Source organism: Oryza brachyantha, chromosome 1 (assembly GCF_000231095.2).
Source record: "Oryza brachyantha chromosome 1, ObraRS2, whole genome shotgun sequence".
NCBI classification, from domain to species: Eukaryota; Viridiplantae; Streptophyta; class Magnoliopsida; order Poales; family Poaceae; genus Oryza; species Oryza brachyantha.
The window spans coordinates 1133838-1146613 of NC_023163.2; the positions used below are offsets into that span (position 1 = coordinate 1133838).

A 12776-nucleotide genomic window follows, 5' to 3' on the forward strand; every position below is an offset into this window, starting at 1 on the left:
ATTGAAAAATAAAATTATTATGAAACGGAGATAGTATAAAATTAAAAAATCTAATTTACAAAGATGAAACGATGAACATCTAGACAGAAACCTTTTATAAAAATAAACATCATTTAAAGGTTTAGAAAGCACACGCAAAACCGAATAATCTGGCTTAAAAAAAAAACTCGCCTGTTAACTTGATGGGCTGAAATTGTCCGCGGCCGCACATGCATAGTGGGCCTCAATCCGGCCCATCCACACACGTGCGTTATCCACTTCAACATCTGGGTCATGTGGGCCAACCAGCCCAACCCACGACACCGCTTACGTTACCAATAAATAGCCCACGAGCCAACTACTCCGGCCATGGAGGCTGAGCTGACGACGACCACGCAAGCGGAGATGCCACTCGCAGCAGCGCCTCCGCTCCGGCTCCGGCGGCCGCCGCTCGTCGCCGTCGTCGTCGTCGTCGTCGTCTTCTTCTTCTTGGCCGCGGCGCCTCGGCGCGCGGACGCGTGGGGCAAGCAGGGCCACATCATAGTCTGCAAGATCACCGAGGTCGTCACCATGGCCGGCCGCCGGCGTAATTCCCTTCCTCGTCGACCTCTTCCCTCCCCGTACCTGGAGTAACACGGAGGTGTAATATTGCGTGCAGAAGTACCTGTCAGAGAAGGCGGCGGCGGCGGTGCAGGAGCTGCTGCCGGAGTCGGCCGGCGGGGAGCTGTCGGCGGTGTGCCCGTGGGCGGACACGGTGCGTTTCCGGTACCGGTGGTCGCGCCCCCTCCACTACGCCAACACCCCTCAGCTCTGCAACTTCAAGTTCTCCCGTACGTCGCTGCAAAATCGTTTCTTTCGTCTTGTTTTCGTTTTTGTTTATACTTATAAACCAAAACTTAAATTTAAATCAATTTAAAGGATTTAACGCAAGTTTAATTTTTGTATTTATTTTTAGATAACTGACAACGTGTATATATATATATATATATATATAAAGCGCAAAACAATAACCCCTTTGTATTTAGCTGCAAATGCACACTGACTGCATGATCAAACTGATCTCTAAGAGTACATTCTTTTATCTCCAAGTTATATGAACAAACTGTCGATCGAAGATTCGAAGTAGTCTTAATGAACTGCGGGCCATTGATTACTGTTTGAGTTTCTTCTTGATCTCTGCTCAATTCTGTCAGTAACAAACAATTAATTAATAGCATAATTCGGTAATTATCATTTAACAGTATGGGCAGCAAGTACGCGAGCGTAGATGCCATTAACCCAATCCGATCGAATATCCGAATTCTACCCCGGCATGTACTGTTGCTTGTTGGGCAGGACAATCAATCAGAGAAAGAGGTTGAGTAAAGATACACAACTCAAACTCTCATTCATTCATCAGAGGTTTCATTTCAGACAGACTTCGTCTCCGGTTTGCTTGCTTATTTATTTATTCACGGCATCACTACTGGACTTAACTCCATCTACTCTTCCTGTGCCAAACCGCAACGAATTCATTGATGCATTCACGTTTCTTTCAGACCAGTCGCTTTCATCATAAACACCCGTCATTTTGTTGTCGTAATTGTGCGTGTAATGCATCGTAGTACTGCATAAGCATAGACAGGGGAAAAAGAGAAGACATGATAACAAGAATCTGACGCCTTGATATTACTTACTCCATCCAATAATATACGCTATCGTTTCACTTATGCTTATAAACAAAATTTTAAATTTTTAACTTTTAAATGTGATTTTAAAGTTTTTCACTTAAGTTTATTTTTCAGTCTTACCTTTCGATCACTAAAAATACGTATATAAAAAGTTATTTAAAAATTAATTTTTGTTTGTAAATATATCGTTTGGTTTTTTTACATAAAAAAGCAGAACAATCACCCCATAATCATTTTGGTGGTCACTTTTTTGGTGCTTGAGTGAAAAGTCAAACGACAAATATAAAAAAATAATTAATAAATAAAACGTTTATATATGTATTCTTAGCAATTTAAAAGGTAAGTACTAAAAAGTAAACTAAAATAAAAAAACCAAAATTATTTTAAGATTAAAAATTTAAATTTCTTCTCATCTTTGCTCAATCTTTAACTCGCTAAACAATGTACTAAACCATTTAGAGATGCTTACGTTACGTTATAAGACGGAGCAAGTACTAATAATTGCACGAGAGCAGGTGAGATCGACAAGTTCTCTTCTTCCTCTTCTCAACATGAGAATATCTCGACAAATATCCTCCAAACTTGGTTATATTTTTGGGCACGTTCTTATGGGACCAGGAATGTGTGGTTGGCAGAGTCTGTCACATGTGCCCACACAAATCAATCGTTACTTATTAGTACTCCATTTGAGAGATGATGCCAGACTAACTGATCGATGGATCTTAAATGGCCTCAGGGACGAGTTTTCCAATTTGAACATCATACCTTAAGAAATGTAACAATACATGAATAATTCGACATTCCACCTCTGTAAAAAAAATAATTCAGCAGTCATTAGTGTCAACGTACAGCTGATATCCTGGTTAGACAGTGGCAGAGAGGAGTAGAGCTAGGCACAAACATTTCTCTGATTTCTGAAACATGAGCTGAACTTCATCATGGAGTTATTAGCTGCCTGTGACACTCAAATTATTCAGGGGATTGCCATAACTCCCGTCACCAACAAGGGATGTGCGTCGTCGGGGCTATCAACAACTACACCGACCAGCTCTACAGCTATGGCGACTCAAAGAGTTCATGTAAGCCTTTCTGCAACAGCAGTAACACTGATCTTGTTCAGACGGCAGGAACAGGACACTGATCTGATGATAATCTGAATTAATCAGACAACCTGACGGAGAGCCTGATGTTCCTGGCCCACTTCGTCGGCGACGTGCACCAGCCGCTGCACGTCGGCTTCGAGGAAGACGAAGGGGGGAACACCATCCACGTGCACTGGTACCGGAGGAAGGAAAACCTCCACCATGTCTGTACTGTTTCTCCCATGTCACCTTCATATACAGTTTATACACATGCATGCATGACAACTAAATTTGGACAGGCACGAACTGTCGTTTAATTTTAACTCACAAGATTGTTGTTTCATCATGTGCTGCTACAGGTGTGGGACAATAGCATCATAGAAACGACCATGAAGGACTTCTACAACAGAAGCTTGGATACCATGGTGGAGGCTCTCAAGATGAACCTCACAGTGAGTGCAAAGACATTTGAACGGTTTAGTTCAGAAAATGCATGCTTTCCAATTTCTGATGTTTGTAAGCCGTAGGATGGATGGTCTGATGATATCAGTCACTGGGAAAATTGTGCCAACAAAAAGGCAACCTGTGCAAATGAGTAATGATCCTCCACAAACACTTCCACTTATTCCATGGTTAGTATGTACAGACAGATTGACATGTATGCTCTTATGTCATGCAGCTATGCAATTGAGAGCATACATCTCTCCTGCAATTATGCCTATAAAGATGTAGAGCAAAACATTACACTAGGAGGTCAGTATTCTATATATCACAATCCTGTGATGAACATTATTACAATAAGTCATTTTGGACTCAGGATGATAACAATTGGCAATTCTGCATCCTGGAATACAGATGATTATTTCTTCTCTCGGTACCCGATTGTGGAGCAGAGGCTAGCACAGGCTGGCATCAGATTGGCGTTGATACTTAACCAGATATTTGGCGAGGACAAAGCAAATGCCAATGTTATACCATTACAATCCCAGTGAGGGCTATGATCAGCAGGCAAATATTTGTTGTGGCACTCTGTTTAATCAATTACCAGTTAAATAGTTTTGCACATAGTTTATAAGAACACACATGCCTATAGTATAGAATTCAAAATTGTAATTACTCTAATTCCAGTATATTGGAAAGCGTATTGCTTTATAAGAAGCAAATAAGCATAGTATGGCATTCAAAAATGCAATTGTCGTCATTCCTACATATTTGAAGGTACAACTTGTGATAAGGAAGACGTAAGCCTAGTATAGCATCAGACAGATGTAATTGTTTATTGTTGCAATTCATCTATATTTGAACAGTGTAACAATGTAACATTTGAATAAGTGTGTTTGAATTAATTTATTTCGCATGTCTTCACTTGAAAACATTTGAGATTGGTTGCTTACACTCTGATCATATAGGTCGGTTGCGCTTGTCTTCATTAGCTAAAGAGAAATTAGCAAATGCCAAACTGTTCTAGGGATGTGTGCATCCGATGGATGTAGAGGCTGGTTCTAATCCCATTTTTTAAAAAAATTAAAAAAAGGGTGAAGCGATTTGATATGTAGGGAGAAAACAAGAATCACATTGAACTCGATGTAACACATAGTGCACTGAATAAACTTTATTGATATATGATAATATGAATGAGATAAAAAATATATCATCTAAGCAATCGTAACCTACATACAGTCGAATAGTCGATCAATGTGAGCGATCAATTGAGCCCACCAGTACCTTAGTCAGAGCGTGAGTCGCGATTCCAATTGGGCAGAAGAGCAAGCACAGAGAAACCGAATGTCTGGTCTCTATGTTGTTCTTGATACCATCATGATACACCTGCCTGCAATGCAAACCGAAAAATACAGGCATTTTATCACATAGCCATCATGCATACATAACACCTGAATCAAGAATTGCTTTTTTTTTCCTGAAAGAAGGAAAGAATCATTTTTTTTTGAAAGAATGAACCAAGAATCGCTAACCTTGCTGCGAAGAGGTCGACGGCGAGGAGGTGGATCCAAGCCGAGGCGACGGTCATCTCGCTGGCGAACATCCTCACAATTCCCGGCAACTGCACAGGAGAAAGTTTCAGAGAATTGCGCACGCCGGTATTCATGGAGTGCAAATGCAGAGCGGTGCCAGTGGAGTGACTGACCTCAGGGAGCCAGTACTTGCTGGCGAACATGGCGCGCAGGGTGTCGGGCGTCCATGACAGGTAGAGCAGGTAGGCGTAGAGGAGGCCGAGGGCGACGTACGGCGCGGTGCTATCCACGGCACGTTTGGTCTTTATGTATGCAGATGAGATGAGAGGAGAGAAGATGGTGAGAGCGAGCGATTCGCGTGTGGTGTCGGTGGGAGAGTTCATGGGGATGTTGTGTTCTTGGGAGCTTACGAGGTCGGCGTTGGGGGCGACGACCATGAGAGTGTAGAAAGGGAGGACGGCGATGGTGCCCCAGGTGAAGGCGCAGCTGGCAATCTGAGACGTCGCCATCCCTGCTCGTTCCAAGGAAATCCATGGCGAAACGAGAGGGCAGCGTGAGCAGATCAATTGTGCAAAGAACTAGAACTAAATCGAGAGGGAGGGAGGGAGGGAGGGCGTACATGCGCAAGGCCGGAACAGAGGCGCCCTGCCGCGGACGCCGGCGCGGTGAGAGGCCGCGGCGAGCTCCGGGCGGCGGAGAGGGCGCGCCCACGTCGACGCGGCGCCGGCGCTTCCCGTGCGGAGCTGGCCACCGGGCAGCGCGGCGGCCACCCGAGGCACCGCCCGCTGCTGCCTCAGCGCCAGTGGCGCAGCCAGGCCAACCTGCAGCAGCAGCAGCAAATCAAGAACTGGAGCAAAGATAGAGCCTTGGTGTGTCGTCGTCGTCGGCTACGTACCCGAGCGGGGCCTGCGGAGGAGAGCAGGAGAGCGGATGGGGAGGAGGCCGCCATGGATTGAGCCGAGGAGGAAGGTGAGACGAGGCCATTACTAGTAGTAGTAGTTGAAGATAAGCAGAGAGAAGGTGTAGGCTTCTAGTGTCCTACACTACACTACACTCCTCTAGTACCGCTGTTCCCATGTCGGCCCGGGTGGGCGGCGCCGGCCGTGGCGGTGGCCGTCGACGCGTGGTCGCCACCACCAACCAAAAAGCAAAGAGATCGTGCTCGTGCTGCTGCCGCTGCCGAGTGCTGACTCCATGGTCAACCGAAAGGAGCGAGCTTTACAGGGACAGGCTGGCCCGCGGCCATGTGCCATGTGACGCCGCCCGCCCCTCACTTGCCGGCGATCCCCCGCGATCCGTCCCCGTCACCGGCCACCGCTGCCACGACACGTGGCACCTCCCTCCGTGCTGTCATGAGTCATGACCCACATGGCTTCCTCTCTTTCGCGCACGAGTTTACCACTTCCAACCAATGCTATGAATCTGGACGTCTGTCCACACCATGATATATCCCATTCATTACCTAAGGTCCTGTTTAGTTTAAAAAGTACTTCTAGTTTCAAAAAGTATTTCTAGAAACATCATTAAATATACATTAATATTAAAACTAATTACACAGTTATACAGAAAATCATGAGACGACTCTTTTAAACCTAATTAGAATGCAAGTCTGCTAATAACGAAATAATTAAACTCAAAAAGATTCATCTCGCAGTTTCTCAACGAAATATATAATTTATTTTATAATTAAACTATATTTAATACTTCAAATATGTTTTTTAAAAAAAATTGCAAACTAAACAAGGCCTAAGGATACAAACACACAGCTTTGCGAATCATACTACACCACAGCACGGCAGGATAGGATACGGTATCCACAGCAGCAAGTACAGATGATTCAGCAACACACATGGCATGTTGGTAAAAGCAAACAAGATTCAGAAACTAAACAAAAAGAAAAATAAAAATAAACAAAGAAGCAAAACTGTTTCTCGTCATCAGAGATGCAGCAAAAACGAGATAAGCAAAAGAGGGGGTGGGGTGTTAGTCCTCAGGCCGAACCATTTGGCCCAACCTTTCCTTCTTCTCTGACAGATCAAGTCTAACCCGGTTTAACTTTTTTTTTAACTCTCTGCAAAGTTGCTTGCATCTCCTCCCAACTACGGGCTTTGGGAGGAGATGCGAAAAAGGTGACAACTGTATTTTCTTTTCTAGGACCTACCCTGCTTATTAGCCTTCCATGGCGCCGGCCTCTTCTTCACTCCTAGAATCTTCTTCATCTCCTTTGGATTGTCTGTATAAGCTTTTATCAACTGCTGGACACTATGTTTTTAGAACGACAGGTGGGACGACACCATGGCCTGGATCTTCTCCCAGTCGGATGGGATCTCCAGGTTATCAGATAGCAGAAACCCAGCAGCAGCAGCGAGGGCAATGACCAGCAGGCTTCCCTTCAGGCAGGTTTTGCCGCGGCTCAACCTTCCAAGGATCTCCTTGCAGTACTTGTCCGCCTCTTTGATAGATGCCTGCTTTCCAGAGTCTGTTGCTGCTTCTAGAGCCACCTCATTCTGCAATTGCAACCAATAGCACATATTACTAGGGGTATGTGCAGCTAAAGGAAATGTTGTTAGCTTTGACCAACAATTTCCCTTGTTTTGCATGTCCTTTAAAGTGGCAATGATTTGATTTCAATTTATCGCAAAAAAAAAAGTGTGGTAACAGGTAACGCCATTTATCCCAAACTAATTGTGTTATATCAGCAAGGCCAACTTGTACAAAAATCAGCATTCACTAGTCATCTAGAATTTTACTGCTATTCAAAAGAGTAGCATCATATTGCATATACAGAATATAAGAATGAAGCAAGCGCCAAAACAGTCAAACAGAACAAGGAGTTCAACAACGACTTAACATACCTTAGCCTTTAAGTTCTTCAGAGTCACCTTAAGAGACTCAGCATTGAGCTTAGAAGACAGCTCGCTCCAATGCATGACTATATTGCTGAGTGCGGCAACACTTGCTTCAATATTTTCAGGATGAAGTCTTTCCTGCAAATCAAAATTAAGCAACTTCAGTTGTAACATTCTTGATTGGTGTAAAGGCAGACAGGCACAGACTACTCACCCACTGTTTGTAGGACTCTGCATTTTGAGTCAAGCACCAAACGAATACATCAGCAGCCTCCCTGGTGAGGTCTGCATTATCTGAAGAAAATGCATAATACATCAACTCAAGAATTACAAAATAAAGGTAACAAAGCTCTATATGGAAACAGAAGGTAGTGCAGCAAAGGAAGACAACTCACTTTCTTGCATTGCTTTCACACACAATGGCAAAATTTGTTGCGCTGCTTGTTTCACAGTTTTGGAACCAGGAGGACCAGCAAGGGCCAACTCCTTGATTGTCGGGTATGCTGATTCAAACCTTTCTGTAGCCTAAAGAGTTCCACACGATGACTAGAAGTCAAAACATCATCTCATATCAAAATCAAAAGTGCAGTAAACAGGAGGGAAGAATTAAGAATAAACCTTGACACGAGCACTGGAAACAGGATGTGCAGCTCTCATGAACAGATCAAATGTAACAGGGGGAACCAGGCGTTCCCCCTTTCTAACAGCACCATTCAGTAAGATGCCCCGAGCTTTGGGAACAGACAAAATTCTGCATATTAAGTAACAAAATGTGCATATAATATTTGATATGATATATGTAAGAGAACAGAAAAACAGAACAATATTCTTAATCAGATTTATGTTAAGCAATACCTTTCAAGCAACTGCAGAACTAGATCTCTCGACTGGGGATTCCCACTAGCCTTAGCGCACAATGTGGGAAACAGGAAATGAGCCCAGCAAAACATTCCAGTCACTAGGTCTCCTTGAGATGCCTATGATACATCACGGAGAACTTATGTAAGAAAATATAAAATGATAGTCGGAGGACCAGGAATAATTAGTGCCTTCAGAAAGCATGAGTACAGGAGGGAAAATATACCTGAGCAATAACCCAGACAATGACCGGAAGCTTTTCCTGCCCAAGATACTTATTGTTTCCCATTATTTTTGGCATGACGTTTATTAGTACCTCTGGCTTCCTTCTTACAGTCATGGCAAGCACAACAAATATTGCAACCTGAACAGAGCAATAGTCATTCAGAAACTATAAACCAACTTGCCAACAAGATAGAACCATCCATAATTACAATCACAGGTTCAATAAGCAAGTGTGAATCATGGCAGTCAAGATATTAGAACAAGGATTTAGGTTTAATCACATTGCCACCATGCAATCTTCAGGGCCCTAACAAAATATAGTTTGTTCTCCATGAACAACTTACGCAAAGAAAAAGATGGGAAAACTTGCATATTCTATCATCACACTGCAGAATTTTTTGCTTAGAACTTAACTTTTTAGTTATCCTGGCTATCCATAAATCAGGGTAATAAGCCAATGCCCATGATCAAATTTGGATATAGTTCTTAGTGCAAACGAATTATATTATGTAAGAGATGCATACTTTCTTACATGCAAAGACGTATCTAAAAGTCATATTAGTGCTAAGTTACTTGAATTTGATCAAACGAGGCATTCACATTTATGATTTATCTGAAGTAAATGGCATTAACAAGCATATTCTTCCAGCAATGTAGGATCAGGATGTCAGCCATATGTCCATATAATATTTCAACTGCACAGCCTACATTTTTCTCACTGCAAGGTGGTTGCTTCAGAAACCATAGTATGCATATATTCATTAGATGACAACATTAGTGATAGGCTCAGTTGATAGGAATACAATTTAGGACACATAATCAACATAAACGGCATGATATTCTCCATCACGACTCCATGGTACCGTGCTGGCTTGTACAGTGATAGTTTTAAGTCATGATTGAACGAGGACTACCTGGGCCCTTGGAGTTTGCTGGGCAGCCTTCTTTGAAGACTTGGTGCCCACTGCTTGACCTGACAGTTCAGACATGATGTTGTCTATACACCACATGACAAAATCTCCAAGGGCATCGGGAGATCTCTGGTTGATCCAATCACTCGCTGTGCTACGAACTGGTTCGGGAATATGGCACAAGGGAATCTGCAAGATATATCAACTAGTTAGATGCAAATATGAAAAAAACAGAGACATGAGAACAAAGGGGCATTTTCATGCTTATAAATTCAAAACAACACGACAAGTCCATTAGTAACCTAAATTAATAATTGCATTAATAGCGTCATTTCTTTTCTGGAATGAGACATATATATCAAACAAGTGCTTCCAATTGATAAAAGGCTACGAAATCCCAAGCTGATCCGTTCTATGTGTACCCTGTTACACTCATTTATTCCTCATAACTCCGTGCTCTGCACCAATCCCCACCTTCCAAATTAAGTCGCCTTTACGTCTACCCCATTTCAGAAAAGGAAAATGGAAGGAACTTAACACGATGTCTTGTTAGTTGTGACAAATGCAGAAAGTTTTTCGGACAATGTGGATTCCAGGGTAAAGCGTTACTTGCAAACTCAAGTCGATGGAGCACGTGAATGTAAATCACAGTAATTGCACTGACCTTATCCAGCTGTATCATGTTATAAAGGAATAACCATGCAGAATTTATTTTAATTGATAAAGATACACAGCACAAGCAAGAATAGCATAACCATCCTTAAAACTAGAATACTTGACAAGCAAGTTTACAGTGACGACAAGTCTACAGATAAATTGGATAATATTGCTGGTAGTAACCAAAAGTAGAGTTAGTGTTTCACAACTCAATGATGACAATGAATGAATCAGTATCAATGTTCATGCACAACTATTAATTTCATAAAATTTGTTAAGTACGACAATGAAAAGGTCATAAGAACTTAACGATCCAATAAACCATAGTAGGATTTCATATGTGATGCAATTGGCGGGTAACCACCCTATATAAACTGCAATGGGTCTTTACATCTGGTCCAAATGCAACATTCGAATGCGTAAATGAGTTAGGGCAGCTCTAGTAACTCACATCAACCATCTTGGACACTAGTGATTCCTTGAACATCTTCGCCCAGGGGAACTGGGCGGCACTCACGCTTGCAAATGCCCGGCCAAAGTAGTCAGCAAATCTCATGAGCTGGATATCCTGTTGGTTGTCGTAATTTTCCTGCACACAGAACAGTCATTCAGAATCTGTGAACAAAAACAGAAAAGAGGTGTAACACGTAAAAGGATCTAATCGTTGCACCAAAACCCCATACTTTTCAAGATCTCATATTTACATCCAGAAGATCCCAACTTTCTGGTAAGACCAGAATTTTGCATCTTTTTAATCCAAAACTAGCAAATAGACAACATTTTGTCGGAATTTTGAACAAAAAAAAAAGAACGATCCAGCACAAAACCCCTATCAGATCCGATCACTAGGAAACAGACAAAAATATGATCCAGTCCAAGAACGCGAGATCTGATGGTTTCCAAGCAGGAATTCCGCGAAACAGGGCGGCTATTACCGAGATCTGCACGAGATGCGCCGCGAGGTCCTCCGCGTCGATCGAAGCGGCCGCCTCGGCGACCGTCACCTTGGGCTTCTTCGGCTTCTTCACCTTGGGCTTCTTCACCTCCCCCTCGGGGCGAGCCGGGGCCGCCTCGTCGGAGTCGTCGTCGTCGTCGGAGTACCCCGCCGTGGCGGCCGCGATCCGCGCGTCCGGGTCGGCCGCCGCGTCCCTCGCGGCCAGCAGCGCGCGGTGCCGCTTCTCGGCGTTCCTGTCGACGGCCTCGAACACGTTGACCTTGCCGTTGGCCAGATCGGGCGCCGCGGCGGGGGCCGGGGGCGCCTGCTGCTGCTTGCGGTGGCGCTTCGGGTAGGTCACCTTCTGCCACCCGTGCGACGGGTCCGCGGCGACGGAGTCCATGTAGGAGGTGGAGGAGGAGCCGGCGACGAGGTCGTCCATGGCCATGGGGTCGCGTCCGCTCGAGCTGTGCTGCGTGCGAGGCGAGGCGAGGCGAGACGAAGCCGAGTGCGAGCGAATGCGAGGGGGAGAAGAGAAGAGAGCGGGGGATTTTATTCCCGGGGTGAGGCGGGGCGAGGCGAAGGCGAGGTTTTCTGTGTGCGGAACCACCACCTGTGTCTCCCCTCTCCACCCACTTTGGTGTCACGTTTGCTTCCCGGCTGTTTTTTCTTCTCTCCTTTTTCCGATGTAATCTTCCCAAGTTCTTGTTAGAGATATTATTTTCACTTTTTTTTGTGCTGACACGATTCTGGTAGGAGCTACTTCTGGATAGATGGATTCTGGTAAACGATGATGATGTGGATACAAGTACGGTCTAAATAGATATAGGATAATGTTGTATATAAATGTGACGATGAAAATATGTTTGTGTATTTTTTTTTTGTTGTTTAAGTTTTACTAGTTTATCCATTGGCTATTAGGTTAGAATTCTGGAGATGGCAGGGTTTTTACCTTTTGTAATTAATGAGTGGCTTAGTGTTTTTAAATAAGTGTTGTTGGTGTAAATACATATATAATTTATTAAATACGTAAAATAATGTTCATGGTTTTACGCTCAACATGGACTCTTTAATCATGATCTTTTGTTCCTCTTAAATCCGAACAACCAACATAACATTTAGACCTGAATAAATTTATTTGTCGAAGCAAACAAACCAAACTCGCATTTCTTTGTACCTACAGAATCAAGTATTGTACATAGTTTTTCTCTCAACCTTGTATGAGCAGTCATGGCAGTTATTGTGGTAGCTATTAGGACAACATCATACAGAGCTACGAGGTAGCATTAGCCAAAGGCAGTGGTGGTGACTATGCCAACTATAGCACTTTAGTATCGATGGAGAACTACGAGGTTCATGGATGCGAAGGAGGAGGAGCTGTCTTTTAGGGTAATGGCGGCTCTGGCATGATGGCAGCGACAATCTTGAATGATTGAACACCTCCCACACCTCTCCTCGTTGCCTATATCTTCATTTAGCATCGGTGATACATTGGCCAAATCTAAACCTCCCATTTTTTATGTTTCACATGTTAAATCTTGATGTTGTAACTAGTATCGGTGAATGTTATACATATTTGAAGCATTTTTCTCTTAGTGGTGAAATAATTTTATAAACGATGAAATAATGTCTAATTCT

General features: G+C 43.5%; 3 protein-coding genes across 6 annotated transcripts; 1 reads left to right on the forward strand and 2 right to left on the reverse strand.

Annotated features, from left to right (window-relative positions):
- The first annotated feature begins 363 nt into the window (after positions 1-363).
- On the forward strand, positions 364-3744 carry LOC102703537 (endonuclease 2-like). 2 transcript variants are annotated; one of them, XM_015832773.2, is made up of 8 exons: positions 364-540; positions 638-809; positions 2627-2728; positions 2816-2955; positions 3091-3183; positions 3259-3326; positions 3411-3484; positions 3587-3744. In XM_015832773.2, the coding sequence occupies exons 1-8, from the start codon at positions 385-387 to the stop codon at positions 3721-3723; spliced, it is 942 nt and encodes a 313-aa protein (XP_015688259.1). In that variant the 5' UTR covers positions 364-384; the 3' UTR covers positions 3724-3744. The 2 variants fall into 2 exon arrangements, with proteins under 2 accessions (XP_015688259.1, XP_006645460.2); XM_006645397.3 differs by having other exon boundaries at positions 3411-3744.
- LOC102703823 (protein MAO HUZI 4, chloroplastic) lies at positions 2335-5935 on the reverse strand. Of its 3 annotated transcripts, none has more exons than XM_040529105.1 (7): positions 5600-5935; positions 5324-5525; positions 5115-5215; positions 4878-5006; positions 4705-4793; positions 4457-4562; positions 2335-2457 (listed from the first exon to the last, which is right to left on the reverse strand). In XM_040529105.1, the coding sequence occupies exons 1-7, from the start codon at positions 5651-5653 to the stop codon at positions 2416-2418; spliced, it is 723 nt and encodes a 240-aa protein (XP_040385039.1). In that variant the 5' UTR covers positions 5654-5935; the 3' UTR covers positions 2335-2415. The 3 variants fall into 3 exon arrangements, with proteins under 3 accessions (XP_040385039.1, XP_040385035.1, XP_040385043.1); XM_040529101.1 differs by lacking the exon at positions 2335-2457 and adding an exon at positions 3674-3760; XM_040529109.1 differs by lacking the exon at positions 2335-2457 and having other exon boundaries at positions 4082-4562.
- A 536-nt stretch (positions 5936-6471) lies between these two features.
- Positions 6472-11713, reverse strand: LOC102722617 (transmembrane protein 214-A-like). Its single transcript, XM_006643635.3, has 10 exons — positions 11140-11713; positions 10656-10793; positions 9551-9736; positions 8638-8775; positions 8409-8530; positions 8172-8304; positions 7949-8078; positions 7768-7847; positions 7560-7691; positions 6472-7211 (listed from the first exon to the last, which is right to left on the reverse strand). Exons 1-10 carry the CDS (start codon positions 11584-11586, stop codon positions 6975-6977), a joined length of 1743 nt encoding a protein of 580 aa, XP_006643698.2. The 5' UTR covers positions 11587-11713; the 3' UTR covers positions 6472-6974.
- Between the last annotated feature and the right edge of the window lie 1063 nt (positions 11714-12776).

Coding starts and splice junctions, on each gene's coding strand:
- LOC102703823 (XM_040529101.1), bottom strand. CDS start 5,653: ATGGCGGCCTCCTCCCCATCCGCTCTCCTGCTCTCCTCCGCAGGCCCC. Junction 5,216..5,323: donor TCTGTTCCGGCCTTGCGCAT/GTACGCCCTCCC, acceptor TGGAACGAGCAG/GGATGGCGACGTCTCAGATT. Junction 3,761..4,456: donor CGACTCACGCTCTGACTAAG/GTACTGGTGGGC, acceptor TTGATTAAACAG/AGTGCCACAACAAATATTTG.
- LOC102722617 (XM_006643635.3), bottom strand. CDS start 11,586: ATGGCCATGGACGACCTCGTCGCCGGCTCCTCCTCCACCTCCTACATG. Junction 9,737..10,655: donor TAGTGTCCAAGATGGTTGAT/GTGAGTTACTAG, acceptor TATATCTTGCAG/ATTCCCTTGTGCCATATTCC. Junction 7,692..7,767: donor CAGAGTCCTACAAACAGTGG/GTGAGTAGTCTG, acceptor TTTGATTTGCAG/GAAAGACTTCATCCTGAAAA.
- LOC102703537 (XM_006645397.3), top strand. CDS start 385: ATGCCACTCGCAGCAGCGCCTCCGCTCCGGCTCCGGCGGCCGCCGCTC. Junction 2,729..2,815: donor TGGCGACTCAAAGAGTTCAT/GTAAGCCTTTCT, acceptor TGAATTAATCAG/ACAACCTGACGGAGAGCCTG. Junction 2,956..3,090: donor GGAAGGAAAACCTCCACCAT/GTCTGTACTGTT, acceptor GTGCTGCTACAG/GTGTGGGACAATAGCATCAT.